The sequence below is a fragment of the Nanorana parkeri genome, unplaced genomic scaffold (assembly GCF_000935625.1).
Source record: "Nanorana parkeri isolate BGI_ZX_2015 unplaced genomic scaffold, ASM93562v1 scaffold191, whole genome shotgun sequence".
Classification (NCBI taxonomy): Eukaryota; Metazoa; Chordata; class Amphibia; order Anura; family Dicroglossidae; genus Nanorana; species Nanorana parkeri.
The window spans coordinates 1,478,027-1,496,428 of NW_017306459.1; the positions used below are offsets into that span (position 1 = coordinate 1,478,027).

General features: G+C 39.9%; 1 protein-coding gene across 3 annotated transcripts in view; it reads left to right on the forward strand.

Moving 5' to 3' along the window:
- The window catches only part of TRAPPC8 (trafficking protein particle complex 8), a 72,557-nt gene extending 57,053 nt beyond the window's left edge, over positions 1-15,504 (forward strand). For all 3 annotated transcript variants that reach the window (XM_018555314.1, XM_018555316.1, XM_018555315.1), the window contains 9 exons: positions 4,174-4,321; positions 5,132-5,228; positions 6,777-6,848; positions 7,011-7,069; positions 9,630-9,803; positions 10,463-10,564; positions 10,678-10,823; positions 12,623-12,712; positions 14,470-15,504. In XM_018555314.1, the coding sequence (XP_018410816.1) occupies positions 4,174-4,321; positions 5,132-5,228; positions 6,777-6,848; positions 7,011-7,069; positions 9,630-9,803; positions 10,463-10,564; positions 10,678-10,823; positions 12,623-12,712; positions 14,470-14,704 (1,123 nt within the window). In that variant the 3' untranslated portion in view covers positions 14,705-15,504. The remainder of the gene's footprint in view (positions 1-4,173; positions 4,322-5,131; positions 5,229-6,776; positions 6,849-7,010; positions 7,070-9,629; positions 9,804-10,462; positions 10,565-10,677; positions 10,824-12,622; positions 12,713-14,469) is intronic.
- The last annotated feature ends 2,898 nt before the right edge of the window (positions 15,505-18,402 follow it).

Sequence of the window (18,402 nt, forward strand, 5' to 3'; positions counted from 1 at the left end):
AAAAAAAAAAAAAAAAAGTAATACAAAAATTAAAGAATCATTAAAATAAAGCATTAAAAAAAAACAAATTTTTTTTAAGTCCCCGCCCCCCACATACACACGCAGATATGCGTCAGGTGCGCCTACGTGCAAAAACGACGATCGCGCCTATTGTGCCGCACATGTTGCATATCGCCGTCGGAGTGAGAGCATTAATTTTAGAGCCATTAATCACTGATAATACTAAACTGATGAGCAGACTTTTTTATGCCATCCTGTTTTTTATGCAGAACATGTGCTCTGCCTCATCCATGATTTGCCTCATCCAAATAGAATAGCAAGGCAAATATAACTTTTGAGGCCATCCTGTGCCCACCCCCCATCCTGTGCCCAGCCCCAGCAGTGCTGCTAACCTTGTTCTCCGTCGTCTCCTTCTGCTTCATCCCCTCGTGTCACAGCCTAGTCATCTGTCAATGCCGGCCTCTTCTCATGCTGATTGGATGATTGACAGGCTTCCCCACCAATCACGAGTGAGGACAGAGGAATTGCCTCTTCTCACGCTGATTGGCCGATTGGATGATTGACAGGCTTCCCCACCAATCACGAGTGAGGACAGAGGAATTGCCTCTTCTCACGCTGATTGGCCGATTGGATGATTGACAGGCTTCCCCACCAATCACGAGTGAGGACAGAGGAATTGAAGGCGGAGTCTGCTTTCGGCCGTTCGCCCGTGGAGAAGGAGATCGCGGCCATCTTGAATGAATGCAGACGCGGTCCTGTGTGCTGTGTGCGGCGGTGGAAGATGGCAGACACAGGTACTCGTTTTAGACATCCGAGCATTTGCACGAGTACGAGTACTCATGCAAATACTCGGTATCGCGGCCGATACCGATGCTTGTATCGGTGCATCCCTATTATATAGTAAATAAAAATAACCCCCCGTGGGGTCACAAAAGGAAGCTGTATCTGTCCCCAAAATTTTTTAACATAAATTGCAAGGCTATAGTCCGGTCATGCTGACTGGTGACATTTTTGACTGACTGGTAAGACACCGTTAAATTTTTCAAGCCCTGGCTATGAGGCTGTAGGCGCAGGAGTACCTAGGCACCCTCACATACCAAGAAGTGCACTGAGAATTTTTCGGAGGAATTCCAGACTACAGGTACAATTTTCAGAGTACTGCTTAGGCACAATGAACACTTCTAGGTGTTCCCTATTGCTTAGCAAATATCCAGTTATTACATTAAGTTTTACATTAAGATGCGACTGCAAGCAGTAGCTGTATGCTGTATTAAATGTCATTGACGTGGGTCCATATGTAAGCTGGTGTTTTCTAGGGTGGGGTAGGATGTGGATGGAGGAGAATGTCTGTCATTCTTTGGTACAAAAGGCATACGTAAAGGGGGGAACATTGTTGGCAGATACCTACTACCCCGTAACCTTTCTTTATTCTAGAAAAAGTGTCCGGGTCTTTCATAGTCCCAGAATGCTGTGTGTGACTGAGATTATAATATCTCACTTGTGAACAGGTATTATGCATGATATTTTCTTTGTTGGTCATAGAAAGCATTATAACTATAAACAGATGGTTTTCCTATTATCATTACCTTTTTATTTATGAATGGGAACATCTCTCCTGTTACCCTTACCCATGTGTTGTATTCATTTCTTGCAGTTAGTAGAGTTTTAGTGGATTGGATGCCATGGGCACCAATATTCTTTTCCTTTCATCTAATATTTGAAAATAACATATTTAGTCATTTACTTGGCTAATTTCTGAAATGTGTGTGCATTCTCATTATTTCATGTCCGCTCTTATGTATAAAATGCTATTTTCATTTGCAGGGAGCATTTCCTGTAGCAATTGCATATGTGGTATTTGTGCATATTGTAGATTACTTGACAACCATTATCCTTATAGTCTGGGTGAGAAGAGTCCCTGATCTTCTGTTAGTGATATAAACGCCTCTAGCAGACAAAGGCAGCCGTGCCTTGTATCTTACACTGCAGATGAGGCTGAGAGGAGTGCCTAGGCACCCTCGCATACCAGGAAGCGCACTGCTATTTTCAGGAGGAGACAAAAGGGGAGTTTTCCATGGTACGGCTTAGGCACAATTAACATTTCTCCATTTTCTTTATAACATAGCAAATGTTCTGTTGTTGAGTTTAGTTCCCCTTTAAAATAAATACGTTGAATGTAGCATGGGGGCCATTTTTTAAAACCTTTTTCTAATTCATATGTGGGAACTGCTCTTACTAAATATTTGTGATGCACCGATACCAAGTACAGTACTCAGTACATGTACGGATACTTTTCCAGCTCCAAGACTAGGCTAAAATTCAAAAGTTAGGAGGCAGCTGTCATTTGTAAGGAGCACACGGAGCTCCTGTGATTTGTACAACTCTAATTTTTAATGTATGATTTTGTTTTTATAAATATATATAAAGGGATGCACCGATACCATTATTCCAATTACTGATACTTGTACTCAGATTCAATTTCTGATTATACTTTTGTTTATTGTCATGTGACACTTTTTCCTATAACATTACAGACTAATGATGTCAGGACAGTGGTGGAGTGCCACAGCCAGGTACCAGCTGCGACCCTGGTAGTTCTCATAAGAATGCCAAACATCGGCACTGGTATCTGGACATCCCTACTAAATATTATTGAAATTTGGTAGTATGTTCAAAATGTTAAATGCTTGACAAATGCCAACACAATATTCCTTGTCCTTTTTTCAGGCTTTTCTGCCATTTGCAGTCAGTTGGCCCAAAACATTTATTACGATAAGATTGTATCGTCTTTACAGCACACTGACCTAATTATTTAATAGATGGGTTATGCAGCTACCTTTTTAGGTGATTGGGCACTGGCAAACCAATCAAGGTTGCAGGACAGCCCTGTATAACCCCTCCCACTCCCAGCCTCCTCAGTTTTTTTGCTAGTGTCCTCAGGTGGTGGATGTGTTCTCTCTGTAGTGTGGAGTAGTACATCCTTTTTCTACACTTTTCTGTTATGCTTTCCTGTTCGGGTTGATGGTTGTTTTTTTTTTCATGGACCATGAGCCATTGTTTGCTGTGATGTTCCCCTCCCCTCTGTTGGACTGCTTTTGGAAGTCCTACAGACATGTTCAAAGAATATATTTTTGTCCTATCTGTAAAATCTGTTTCTCTCCTCTGTATTCTGTGGTCCACTCTGCTGTACTGCTTGCTTGCTGCAGGCCGGGAGTGGTAGCGGTTATACAGGGTTGTCTTTCCTCTGATGATTTGCCAGTGTCCAATCACCTGAACATAGCTGTAAAACCCATCTGTTTCAGAATTAACCCTTGCGTCTTGTAATGTACGATCAAGAAACGGATTTTACAGGTAAAAAGTCTGGTTTTGCCACTTTGGGGCGTATGTCTTGTAAACGTTTACATGTGTAGGCCTACCTCCACACAGTGGTTCCAGCTCTATATTTGTAACTATGTAAGGAGTACTTCACTCTTTTGGAAAGCTGCATTATTTACTTTACCTGCCTGAAAGCCGGAAAGCCTGCAACTGAAAAATACATGTATTAACTGATTCAAGTCTATAGGGGCAGACACCATCTAGAGCCTGTTGTGCCTTTATTTCTAAGCACACAGTATGCAGTTCTTGATTGAAGCTCTAGGACAGAGCTTTCTGATATTTGCCCCTGAGGTGCTCACATTGCATTCTGGGATGTCAGGGGGCATATCCGAGCTCTCACTGAGTAAGGATTGCATGCTGTTTGCACTTGGATTTGGCCCCTGGAAAACCAGAAGAAGCTTTGCTAACACTTAGTTACATACAGGATGCTTGTGGTATGTACATTTTATTATCTTTTATTACTTAAAAAGTGTATTTCAACGTTTGCAGTCAACTTTAGAAAAGCTTTGCGTGTTCCTATTCACACAGCATAAATTAATTCATGTGAATGAGAACATTTAACAAATATAAAGTCGCTGTTATCCCAATCTGGCCGCAAAAGTGAAAATACACTTTAAACATTAGTGGCACAGGCACCCAGCAATAGGGTCATGGTGTATTTTTGAATACGTGCAGTAATAATTTATTAATTTGAATTTGTTACACCCTTAAAGCAATGTCTTGGTAGTCGCATTTAGGGGAAGTTCTGAAACTCTTAGAAATAGTTTTAATTCATTGTTTCGTTTTGTTTTTTTATAGACACCGTGTCTTAAGGCATAATGCTGTTATATGTACCAGTAAGTCACTGAATGTTCGGGCATCTGTTTCAAGAAGTAATGCACTGGAAGATGAAGAAAGCAAAGGTGGAAATATGCTTGTGTTTGTAGATGTTGAGAGCATGAACACGGTAAGCAGCTGGACACATAAGTGTTCCTTCCTTGCGTAAAATCCTTGTTTTTGATGCTGCTTTGTTTCCAGTTTGTAAATCAAATGTATTTGGAGATTGCATGATCTCACGATTCTGAAAATTCTGCTTGGGTTTGGGGGGGATCACATTATTATGTAGATGTTCAGTGCTGTATTAAACATTACATCTTTGGATCATGGGAATTCTGTTAGGTTGAGTTATTCTTTATTCCTGTACCTCATGGTTATTGCACTAGAAGATTTATAAAAATAGATTGCTTGCTATACATGCATTGCTACAAACAAAACAACTTGTCTGTCAGAGCGAGCACCATACAGTGCTGGAACATACTGGTATTTTAAGCCTTCGTTCATCCACTGAGCTGGAGCTGCGAAGGTTTAGTCATTTTGTGGCCACTTCCCGACACTCCACGACACACCCTTTAGTGCAATGCTTAGAGCAGCCTATTGTTACGCACAGTCATAGGGAGCAAGGGAGGAATTTAGGCTGCAGCAGGGGGATTCCTGCAGCAGAAATGCCAGGTGTGTCTGTACAGATGTGGCCAATGTGCACATTCAATTTAATGACAGGCTGACAGCAGCAGCATCTATCAGCAACAGTCCACATGTGATCGTACATGGAATAGTTACCTGCGTCTCAGGATTAATGATGGTCCTTGCATGCAGACAGATTAGGTCCATGGACAAATTGGCAATTTAGAAAACCATTTTACAGTTCTACCTGGTCACTGTGGATGTGGAGGCTTGTTCTGCTTTTGGTTTTCTTAACTGATAACTGTCTTCATTCTAGAGTGAAGCAGGTGTAAAAGAATTTCATATAGTTCAAGTGTCGAGTAGCAGTAAGAACTGGAAGCTGCAAAAGTCTGTGAATCCCACCGCAGACAAAGGTTGGTTGTTTTCATGGTGTTATGTACGTTGTTTTATAAACTTAATAGAACTATGATACTTTTACCTAGAATTTTTAACATGGCATATAATGATTGGGTTTTCAAATCAACAGGAATTTGCTTTTCAATTTTCTGCATCTGAAATTTTACATCCATGCACCTGCATAGGTTTATGCTGTGCTGGCCTTATACCCATCAACAACAGAGTAAAGCTATTGACTTAATGTGAGGCTGTACACTGCACCTAAGGCTCTGTGCCAGTGGGAAAACGCTGGCGCTTACATTGTACAGGAGCTGGTGACTGTGTGCAAGAGCCCTTAATGATATCAAAATTTATACCCAAACTATACATTTTCTGAAAGCAGAGGACCTAGAAAATAGTATAATAGTCTCAATTTTGTATGTTGCATGATTTTTGTACCAACAGTGAAGGAGTGTGGAGTTTATAAATATCAAATATGTCCAGCTTCAAAATAGTGTGTGCCTGTAAAATGGCAAAATAAGAAAACCCAAATTTTATTAGATGATTGGAAATGTTTACAGCTCATTAATTTCAGGATTAACCCTAAATATTGGCCCTGAAAGTATTTCTCTACCTCTGGCATGTGCAGGGATACCTAATATGTGTTGCACAAAAGGCTGTTGCATACTGAGTGTGTATCTCTATCTATCTCTCTATCTATCTCTCTATCTATCTCTCTATCTATCTCTCTATCTATCTCTCTATCTATCTCTCTATCTATCTCTCTATCTATCTCTCTATCTATCTATCTATCTATCTATCTAATAGAGAGAGAGATATTATTGTTATTTTTTACTTTATTACCATTACAACTTTTTCTGAATATTTGTCTTCCCCCTATGAAATAGTAATTTGCAGGTGACGGGTTCTTTTATGGAGACATAAGGGGATTTTTAGATCTCAAATTCCCTCCTCTGCAGCCCATGTAGATTGGGGAAAGAGAATTCCCTGATGTGCTTCTTACTCAACCACTGCCGCTGAGCTTGGATGCGGAAGTGCTCAATGCTGAGTGATTCCAGGTTCATATAGTGCAGACGATGATTTCCTTCTGCAGAGACGGCTCTAATATTTGACAACAAGCTCATCACTGCTATTGTAAACGTGAGCTTATTTAAACCTCTTGCTTCTCTGCCATAATAGTTACAGCGGTGTCTGTAATATGGGTAAAGGAACCACACCACCTTATTCGAAGTCCTCTTCATCATGTTTTGTGGAGAGTGCTAGTCAGGGGAATTTTCTGAAAAAGTTTAATAGCTTCTCTGATTGTCATAAGCATGCCAAGATTTGCAGATTTGTGTACTTCTAAAGAAAAATACATTTATAGATTTTATTTATATACATAACAGCAGTAAATGGAGTTCTGTTATTATCTGCCCGAAGGTCAGCTGTAAATTGTCTGGCTGCACTGCATATGCAAAAAGCTAATGAAGCTGAAGGTCTGACTTGAAGATTGCTTAACAAGAACTCTATGCCTTATGTATGTGAAGGAAATTAATTTTATTAATAATAAATATTTCCTTCTTTAGACACTAAACTAACCGGCAGAGAAAGGGCCAAAATGTGCTTCAAAGCTGTTCGATGCAAATTCTCCTCCCTAGGTAAGGAACTATTTGTTTTCTTGTGGAATTGAACTGCAGTATTTAGAAAAAAGTTTTGTTTGGATAACAAATTTACTTACAACTTTTAAGTTAGTGCAAATATATAACATTGACCATGTAGAAACGTTAACAGCATTCTTTACCTGTATACATTTACTTTAGATGGTGAGAAAACATCGGACATTTACACATTTGGGGACATTGTTTTTGGAGGTGAACAGGTATGTTTGATTTTATGTCCCTCCTTGCCCTGGCTATTTCATACTGAGTTGTAGAACATTAGCTCTTGGTTATAAAATATCCAATTAGCAGTCTGCCAGAAGAAGTGACCTACTCGGGTTTGGAAAAGGTTAGCTGTACCACCATAAAGTGAATATCCCAGAATAATGAAACTCCTGTGTTAAGTCACCTGCTAGTTTATCTCACTGGGGCTTTATTGTCATAATCTCCTCCTTAGACCTCCCAGGAGCTAGAGTGTAGAGCACCAGCCACTGGAATCTTGATGCACCTGCATAGGTTTATGCTGTGCTGGCCTTATACCCATCAACAACAGAGTAAAGCTATTGACTTAATGTGAGGCTGTACACTGCACCTAAGGCTCTGTGCCAGTGGGAAAACGCTGGCGCTTACATTGTACAGGAGCTGGTGACTGTGTGCAAGAGCCCTTAATGATATCAAAATTTATACCCAAACTATACATTTTCTGAAAGCAGAGGACCTAGAAAATAGTATAATAGTCTCAATTTTGTATGTTGCATGATTTTTGTACCAACAGTGAAGGAGTGTGGAGTTTATAAATATCAAATATGTCCAGCTTCAAAATAGTGTGTGCCTGTAAAATGGCAAAATAAGAAAACCCAAATTTTATTAGATGATTGGAAATGTTTACAGCTCATTAATTTCAGGATTAACCCTAAATATTGGCCCTGAAAGTATTTCTCTACCTCTGGCATGTGCAGGGATACCTAATATGTGTTGCACAAAAGGCTGTTGCATACTGAGTGTGTATCTCTATCTATCTCTCTATCTATCTCTCTATCTATCTCTCTATCTATCTCTCTATCTATCTCTCTATCTATCTCTCTATCTATCTCTCTATCTATCTCTCTATCTATCTATCTATCTATCTATCTAATAGAGAGAGAGATATTATTGTTATTTTTTACTTTATTACCATTACAACTTTTTCTGAATATTTGTCTTCCCCCTATGAAATAGTAATTTGCAGGTGACGGGTTCTTTTATGGAGACATAAGGGGATTTTTAGATCTCAAATTCCCTCCTCTGCAGCCCATGTAGATTGGGGAAAGAGAATTCCCTGATGTGCTTCTTACTCAACCACTGCCGCTGAGCTTGGATGCGGAAGTGCTCAATGCTGAGTGATTCCAGGTTCATATAGTGCAGACGATGATTTCCTTCTGCAGAGACGGCTCTAATATTTGACAACAAGCTCATCACTGCTATTGTAAACGTGAGCTTATTTAAACCTCTTGCTTCTCTGCCATAATAGTTACAGCGGTGTCTGTAATATGGGTAAAGGAACCACACCACCTTATTCGAAGTCCTCTTCATCATGTTTTGTGGAGAGTGCTAGTCAGGGGAATTTTCTGAAAAAGTTTAATAGCTTCTCTGATTGTCATAAGCATGCCAAGATTTGCAGATTTGTGTACTTCTAAAGAAAAATACATTTATAGATTTTATTTATATACATAACAGCAGTAAATGGAGTTCTGTTATTATCTGCCCGAAGGTCAGCTGTAAATTGTCTGGCTGCACTGCATATGCAAAAAGCTAATGAAGCTGAAGGTCTGACTTGAAGATTGCTTAACAAGAACTCTATGCCTTATGTATGTGAAGGAAATTAATTTTATTAATAATAAATATTTCCTTCTTTAGACACTAAACTAACCGGCAGAGAAAGGGCCAAAATGTGCTTCAAAGCTGTTCGATGCAAATTCTCCTCCCTAGGTAAGGAACTATTTGTTTTCTTGTGGAATTGAACTGCAGTATTTAGAAAAAAGTTTTGTTTGGATAACAAATTTACTTACAACTTTTAAGTTAGTGCAAATATATAACATTGACCATGTAGAAACGTTAACAGCATTCTTTACCTGTATACATTTACTTTAGATGGTGAGAAAACATCGGACATTTACACATTTGGGGACATTGTTTTTGGAGGTGAACAGGTATGTTTGATTTTATGTCCCTCCTTGCCCTGGCTATTTCATACTGAGTTGTAGAACATTAGCTCTTGGTTATAAAATATCCAATTAGCAGTCTGCCAGAAGAAGTGACCTACTCGGGTTTGGAAAAGGTTAGCTGTACCACCATAAAGTGAATATCCCAGAATAATGAAACTCCTGTGTTAAGTCACCTGCTAGTTTATCTCACTGGGGCTTTATTGTCATAATCTCCTCCTTAGACCTCCCAGGAGCTAGAGTGTAGAGCACCAGCCACTGGAATCTTGGTGGTATATAAGAAGCTAATGTTTGTTTCAACCCATTAAAGTCCACCTGCAGCTCACATGCCGATTTTAAGGTGTGCACATCCTTTCTACATTCTCCTTCACAAGCGGAAGCACACAGAGCAGCATTGATGAAATGAAGGTTACCGCTATAGCTGAGCATTGGGACTAGCCTATTGCTCTAAATGCAATCTACTCCGTACCCCTATAAAGAACACCAAACAACCTTCTCTTATTTACTCTTTTGATTTCTCTGTTTTGGTTGTCTTATAAAAATTAATTAAATGCATAAATGTTAAAATTGTGTTTTGCAGATCATTAGTTCAACCACCCCATGCGCAGACTTCTTTTTCCATAGTTGTCTGTTGCCGAATAAGAAAAAACAGCATTCAAATACAGATGGCGCTACAAAATCAACCCCTGATGCAGCAGTCAGATTGATACAAAAGTGCAGTGAAGTGAATCTCAATTTAATTGTGTTGTGGAAGGTAAGCAACAAAACAGAGGGCTTCTATGAGAACTCTAGAAGTGCCACAAGTTTATCTGTTCTGGTTATGGCTACGTTATACCATACAGAATTGGTACATGCCCAATCAGTTAGCAAATGTGTTGTGAAATGTATGACTTATAGAAAACAGAACAATCTATCTAGCAGTTGAATGCATAAAGGGAACTTCCTAACCAGGCAGAAAAAGTAATAACAACCAACCGGGTCTGAACAGGAGGATAAAGACTACGTCCCATAATATGATGTCAGTTCCTCTATTCTGCTTTTTAAAGTGTGTGCTGCAGTGCTTTGCGTCAGTGTGTCGAGGGGCTATTCAAAATAAATAGCAATGCACCACACTCTAACACACATTTTACAGTGCATCACTGCAGTGCACTATTGTGGAGCGCTCCTTAAGTAAACCTGTCACAGACCTGATCATATGATAAATAAATGTCAAATCTTGGGTTACCTTCTCTGAATTCTACATGTCACAGCAAATTGCAGATCCAGAAAAATAGACAACTGAAATGTAATGCAAATTTCATCTTTTTCTGAAAGTCTAATTGCACATTTTGACATGCATCTTTCACTGAGCGAACCTCTATAATGCATGTGGTTATAGCACTAAATATGACACCTACTTTTATTTTTTTCCAGGCATATGTTATTGAAGATAATAAGCAATTAATTTTAGAAGGTCAGCATCACGTGTCTCTGAACATTGTTGGAGCAGAAGCATTTTCTTTCCCTCAAAAGCAGGTGATTCTCGTGCAGTTTCTTAGATCTTATTATTTCCTAGTTTCTTAATTCAGACATAAGCCCCGATAGCTGATAAACCTCTTTTTTTTTTCTTTTAATATCTGTTAATATAGGAGCAGTCAGAGATGGTACTGTTGAGATTTAACAGGTCTGAGAACACACCCGCACCAGTGCGTCCATCTCCAGAGCAGCTCTCCAATCTAATAAAAGCAAGTCTTCATTACCCAGAATCTTTTAATCATCCGTTCCAGCAAAAAAGGTATGTTAAGGAAAATGTTCTTCTGCTAGTCTCCCAACTGCTTTCCCAGGCGCTACAGTCTGCAATTTTTACCACCTAACAATTCTGTTCATGTTTGTTTTAGTTATTGTAACGTAAAACTCTAGGGGGAAAAAAAATCATTTTTTTCAAATAATTCTTTGTAAAGTGGGAAGAAAACTAAAAGGAAGGAGTAACCATAAAGCAAACTGAATATCGTGTAAAATACACACATCACTTGTTCATATCTGTAGGTAGGTATGATGGCAAAAGCAATTAAAGGTTGAAGTACTAACATGACCTGGTTAACATGGGAATGTCGATAGAGAAAAAATAAGGGGTGAAGTAACTACTGTGGTTTACACGGCCAGTCACAGTCGACACTAATCATGAAAGAGTTACTGGAGGACACAAGCAGAAACAGGGAAAAACAGAAGAGTGACAACAAGGTAACCCGTAAAATCCAAGACACCACTATGAGCCAGCACACAGAGCACCTCAGGCAGACAAGTAAAAAAAAAAGAGGGGAAAGCTGGACACAACTCAGTAGTGTTCCCACTAAAAATTAAGTATCATGATGGAGGCCTGAGAGGATGTGTATTGTGAGGTATAGTGTATCCATGTGTCCCAGATGTGGTAGAATTTGTCAAAGCGATCCATACGTATGGCAGCACATTGCTCGGCCTCCATGTGTGTGGGTCTGTTTATGTGTAGTTGGTATGATGCTTTTTTAGAGTTATTTAACCTCCCTGGCGGTCTGATTATGTCAGGTATTTTTTTCTTTTTTATGGTTTTTTTTTTTTTTTGCTTTCCACTTTTGAATCTCCTGCCGGTTCCGCCCCCCCCTGCGACGCGGGCGCACTGGCGGGGAAGGAACCCGGAAGACTGATGCCGGCATCGGCTGGAGGACACAGCGGGGCTCGTAGGGAGAAGGTAAGTGACACTATAGTGTAATCCCGAGTGTGGCTCGGGGGTACCACTTTTGGTACTGAATATGAACCCCGAGCCACACTGGGGAATACCGCCAGGGAGGTTAAAGTAGCACTAAACTCCGAAGTTAAATCTTTAAAATACTTTCAAGTACTTACCAAAAATGGAACTTATTTGCTTGTGACTTGGCTGTGTTATTTCTGATAGCTCTGAATTGGTGCTGACATTGTCCTTCCTTCTGGAGGGGGGCTACTTTTGTTCCCCATGGTCCCTGTGTGTGTTGTAAAGTAGCCATCGCTCCAAGCTCGCTCCCATGATGGACTACAATCTCAATACAAATGAGTAAACTAAACATGAGATTGTAGTCCATCATGGGAAGGAGCTTGGAGCTGTAGTTACTTTGCAACACACTCAGAGCCCATGGGGAACAAAAATAGCCACCCTCCAGAAAGGACAGTAACCATGAATTCAGAGATGATGTGAGGATCTGCTGCCAAGTAATAATCAAATGTGCTACATTTAAAAATTCAGCCCTTAGACCACAGGGGCCGCAATCAGCCATTCTCATGCTTTTTGTTGTCTGCCAGTGTGCAATCTACTAAAGGCATCAGTATAACCCATGGTTTCAGAATTACCATCCTGTGTCCTGTAATGTACTCCGAAAAAAGGATTTTATAGGTTGACAAAAATCCTATTTTATACCAGATCAATGTTACCAGTGCCACAGCTCTACAAACAATGCATTCTATTACTAATCTATTGCTCACCTGCATAAAAATATATAAACATGTCATGGATTGGGAAAGATTACATGTAACAAAACCTCTGTGTCATTTTGTTCCTCTGAATTTCCGCCTCGTCTATCTCTACAGTCTTTGCTTAGTTCCAGTTACTCTTGTGCTCACCAATAGCTCCCAGGCAGAAGTTGATGTAATCATTGATCTAAGACATAAAACTACAGGGTAAGTGTTTCTTTACTGTATTATGCCTTTTTCAAGAAGGGTTTGTGTTTTAAAATACTTTTTTTTTTTATTATTATTATTAAAGGCTATCTAAACCCAAAACCAAAAATGTTTCCTATTGCAGCTTATCAGTCCTAAAATGTAGTGTGGTTTTTTTTTGTTTGTTTTTTAAAGACTCGTTTCCTTAATTTGCTCTAGCTGATCCAGCCACTAACACTTGCTGTCCTAGGGTGACGAGGATCACTTACTGAACGGAATCTGTGGAAGTGCAGCATTGTCACCCTGGAACATGTAGTATGCTGAGACTATAGAGCATCTCCAACTCTCCATATTTCCATGACATAGAGGGTTGGTGTTCTGTAGTGTCCAGAGCTAAACGGAGCAGGAATAATAAAAATGCTTGAGATTAGACTGCAGAGGGCACAGGACAGAACTTGGTTTCTGGCAGGATCAGCAGGTATTTTTAACCTATTGAACAATTTTAGCAAAATACCTTTAACGGTATATTTACCAGACCAAGAAGATGCAGATGAGATATATTCATTGTTATGGTTTATATTTTATCTGAGGAGCAAAAGAAAAGGAAAAGTCATATGCATAAAACAGGTGGGGTGAATCATCATCGTATTTTTTGCTCTATAAGACGCACTTTTTCCCCCCAAAAGGCGGGCAAAAATGTCTGTGCGTCTTATGGAGCGAATCCCCATCGCCCGGGACATGCAGTTTCGGGTGCCGGGCGAGTAGTTTATTTGTACATTCAGCCCTGCTCCGGACAAGCAGAGCTAAATGTACAGTGGGAGCCGCTGCTCGTTTAATACAAGTGATCTAATCGGATCACTTGTATCAAATCGAGCGGTGGCGATTGTGTCCGGGGCCCCCCACCGTGGTATCGGGGGCCCCCGCTCCTCTGGGGGACCTGTGACCATGGCATAGGAGCTCACCATAGAACCCGTAGAGCAGATGAAGAACGTCCGTTCTTCATCTGCTCTGTGTGATCACTGAGACCGTGGCGCTTTAATCACACCACCTGTCTCAGCGGTCACTAACTACACAGAACCCTGCCCTCCCTGCGTCCTATGGTCAGGTGCGCCTTATGGAGCGAAAATACGATAACTTGTTTTAGATGTCAGAAATCCGCTCCCACTGCCCACTTTATCAATCAAATGTGAATTCTATTGGGGAACATCGAGGCAGAAGCTCTGCTTTTTCTGTGTCCTGACATAAATCCCAGACAGTGTTCTGGAAACTGAGCTGGACCCCTGTGCTATATTGTGCACATGCATGAAAAAAATGTAATCACTGTCTACCTAGGTCTGCCCAAGTAGACCTTCCATTCATTTCTATACACCAGGCTCTCTGCACATGTGCACTGCAGTACAGACGCCTGCCTCCATTTGTGAGCAGAGCACTGTGCCTTGTAGCCTGAGTGGAGGCGGGGGAAGATTACTGATTTTATAAACCGAATTACGGCCGTTATTTCAGCAAGACTTCTGAAAACAACTTTAAAAAGACTTTGTGCTTAGTTGTCTTGATTTACTAGAACACACTACATAAATTATATTATAGTTTAAGTTCTACAAATCTGGATAGAAAATCGGTGAGAAAAATTAGGTAAAAAAAAATACTAGAAGGACTTTTTCTTGTCCAGGTTACTTGCTCTGTAAGTTCAGTTCAGTACAAGGGACAATGTGGATAGAAATCGTAAAGTTTTTCCCTCCATTGAAGGTCCCATTAATTATTTTTACCTTGATTTCCAGTCCTGAAACTCTAGAAATCCATGGATCGTTCACCTGGTTGGGGCAAACGCAGTACAAACTTCTGCTGAAAAGCCACGAAGTGTTCAGTTTGCAGGTGAAAGCGTGTTTTGTTCACTCTGGAATCTACAATCTCGGGACTCCAAGAGTGTTTGCCAAGCTGGCCAACCAAGTCACACTCTTTGAAACCAATCAACAAAACTCCATGCCAGCACTGATTGTCATCAATAACGTCTGAGTGTTCCACAGCTGAGGATTGGCAGAAGTGTATCATTAGATTTCCTGTGGCTTGGGGCTAACAGCATTTTCCTCTAAATTATCTAGTGTACCAGAGACCCCATAGGAATTCCATTAAGACTGTTGACTAATATATTCCTTTATGCAAGACACTTGGAACGGATACATCACTTCCCTGCTTTGTACAGTAAACCCATTTTGATTTTTGCCAAGGAAGTAAAATGTTCCTTGTACTAAATTCAAATCTTTACTTTGGTTAAAATGTGGTGAAAACATTCTCTGCATTCATGTAGTGTCTTTGCACACCTTCATGTGAGATAATAATGTCATTTGCACTTTTGGTTTCACAGCTTTTCCCCCCTGATGTAGCTAGACTTTATTTGGGAGTGTATTAAGATATCATTATGCTCTGAGTGTTAACAGAAGCGAAATCTAATGGACGTTTGCATTGCATTATGTTACCAGTTTCATTCATCTCAGTACTGAATGCACTATTTTACACTTCCATTATATTGTCTTTCAAGTTGAGTTATTCTCTTTATTACATAACTTTGAAATTTCAGTTGATTACATCAGTATGATTAAAAGTCTGCTTTTCCATAAATGATGATGTATTATATTTATAACAAATGTATTGTAAATAGAATAAAACATACGCCATATTTGCTGTTCAAAGACTTTTCTTGCATATAATAGGCTGTTATCAAGGGCCATAATATATACTACTTGTTGCTTAATTATGTTCACAGTATAAAATAATGTATATAAAACATTCAAAGTTTTAACAAGTCTGTGAGTAAACAAATGTAATATTTTTACAAATGTTGTCTTATTTCTTCCAATGCACACAAATGCATGTGATATGTTTCTGAAGTAATGGTCGTCTATGTACAGAGGATTGCAAAAATCACACTTCTACATTGCGCTGCACTTGGTTCAATGTTAAAAAAAAATAAGTTGCAGGGCGTGTATTAATAGCAGTAATATATCATAGCCCAGTAATGTAGTTGGCCTTTCTACATCTGTTTCTCATGAGGTAAAGGGCTGGAGCGATGATCTGGACTGTACCATGGGTGGTACTGGAGGAGCCTTCCCCTGTCATTGACCATTAATTGGCTATTAACTACTCTTAATATTCTGCTCCAAACACAACCAAACTTGTCGGCTCCTAAAGGGGGCATTTCTTAATCTTTGAAGGATCATTATAGAGAAACTTGTCTCCAAGCTTTCTGGATACAGTTGAATGGATTGTTACTGTACACAGAGGTAGGGTCAGAGCTATTAACCACTTCCCAACCAATGACGGAATTATCCCATCATGATCGTTCAGTTTGTTAATGACCGGTGATGGGATCATTCTGTCAATCGGTACATTAGGCGCTGGTCTGTGAAGGGACCAGCAGCTCATTGAGTTACTGCTGTTGTCCCTCGGGGTCTGAAGCAGACCCTTAATAGCAGATTAGGTGGTCACAGTTCTGTGACCACAGTGCTAGCTGATCGCTGTGACAGGCACACAGCCGGCAGCTGCTGACTGTTTTGTGTGTAGCTGGCTGTGTGTTTACAAACTGATACAAAGCATGCCTGAGTAGAAAACTGTATTCTACTTAGAGATACTAATGTAAATTTAAAAAAAGAAAACCTTTTCAGTGCCCGCTAGTTAAAAAAAATAAAATAATTAAAATACAAAAAGTTTTTAGAATTGTTAAACATTTTAAAAAATGGAAAAAAAATGTAACCACTTGCTGTCCACCCGTTGCAAAAAAAGGATGGACAGCGGACTCGCATTAGCGGGTTGTCGTCGTTAGACGCCATTTTTTTTCCTGCTCGCGCGCGCCCCCTACACATACAACCGACCAAGGGCTCTATAGCCGACGATCGGTTGTATGTAGCGATTTTACCTGCCTAAACTGATGAGCGGTAAAAGCGTTTAAAGCGTCGCCTATGGCCAATTTTGGGTAATGTCGTTTTTTGAGGTTTTGTGCACGTGCGCAATATTAAGGCTTGACATGTTTGGTGTCTTTTTACCTGACGTGACCCCGCCTTTTATATTTGACCAAAAAATTGGGTAATAATGTTTTAGAATTTAATATAGGGGAAACAGTAGTGTTTAATTAAAAATTTTCCTTAATATAGTAAAAAATAAAACCCCCAGTGGTGAATAAATACCACCAGAAGAAAGCTCTATCTGTCCCCCAAAAATGGTATAAAATTAATTTCAGTACAGCGCTGCATGACGGAATAAACGTCAGCCAAAGTACCGCAGCGCTGAATACTGAAAAAAGGCCTGGATGGGAAGGGGGTTTAACACCGCGGACTTCAAGTGGTTAACTAATGGAGAAGTTTTAAAAAGTATGTTTTAATGAAAATATGATAAGTGCCAAGGAGGCTATGAAAGATAAGGGAACAACATGAATTATTTTCTGTTGGCTACACTAATTATGTACACCTCGCCAAAGCTGTGAAAATTTTCTTTTTTTTTGCATTTAAAAAAAAATAAAAATAAGACTTTATATTCCGATGTCACATCAAATTAAAGCCCATTTTGTCCATTAAAAAAAACTGTATACAATATGTGTAGGTGTAATGCATGAGGAAGATGAAAGTTATGGCATACAGATTGGTATATTTTGGGGGAAAGGGCGCAATTTAATTTTTTTCATAAAGTTAACACCAGAAATAAAACGTAATACAGAGGAACACTGGGATGGTGCGTGACTTTGTTTTGAGTAAAGAAATTGCCTCCAACTTGTCAGATTCAATTTTAAGACATCATGCACGCGGGTGTCTGGGGGATTCTTGCTGCAAGAATCATGAACGATTACATGTGGACAGACATAGACAGATGCGGCCGTTGTCACCCTGTTGTTAACTTGCTGAGCACAGCAGCCGCATCTGAACGGCCACACCTGGGATTCCTGCCATAAGAATCCGCAGGTCCCTGCGGCAGGAATCCCCACTCACCTCTGTGCATTAGGCCAAAGGTTGCACATCATGCTAAATTCTCCGAGAGATGCAGTTATCGTGCCCCCAGGTTTTCAACATGTGAACACGAGAGGGGGGTAGTGTTTTATTGAGTTTAACAGTGAAAATACATTGAAAAGCATGTGAAGATGTTCAGACAATGACTATGGATACGTATATTACATGGTACAGAGGGACATTTCTGAAGGCCTTCATCGGCTAAACTCTCAAAATGATTTTATGGATGTTGTTTTGATGGAGTTTTTCTAGGGCATTGCAGATACCAACAGCACTAAGCCGGCATTCACACCCGAGCGACTTGAAATATGAGCTTTTTCAGTGTGTAGAACCTTTTCTTGTGCGTTTTTGCATATTTTGATGCACGTTTGAATGAGCAGATTTCAGCACATTCATGTGAATGGACAGATGTGTTTTAAACATATAAAAAAAATGCAGCAGATGTGCGTTTTTGAGCATTTCCATTGAAGTCTATGGGGCCAAGTACCGCAGAATCTGCCAAAAAGCTTTTAATGTACTTTCTTCAAGTGATGGGCGTTTGCTACAAGTGACGAGATGCTCAGATGTGAACACTGCCATAGAAATGAATGGACATTTTTGGGGGGTGTTTTTTTTTTTGTGCTTTTTTGAGCAGAAGTGTTACAAAACTGTGACTGAGGGCTAAAGGAAAGTTACAAGGACACTCAAAAAAGAAACTGCATTGTATCTTCTAGGGAAAAT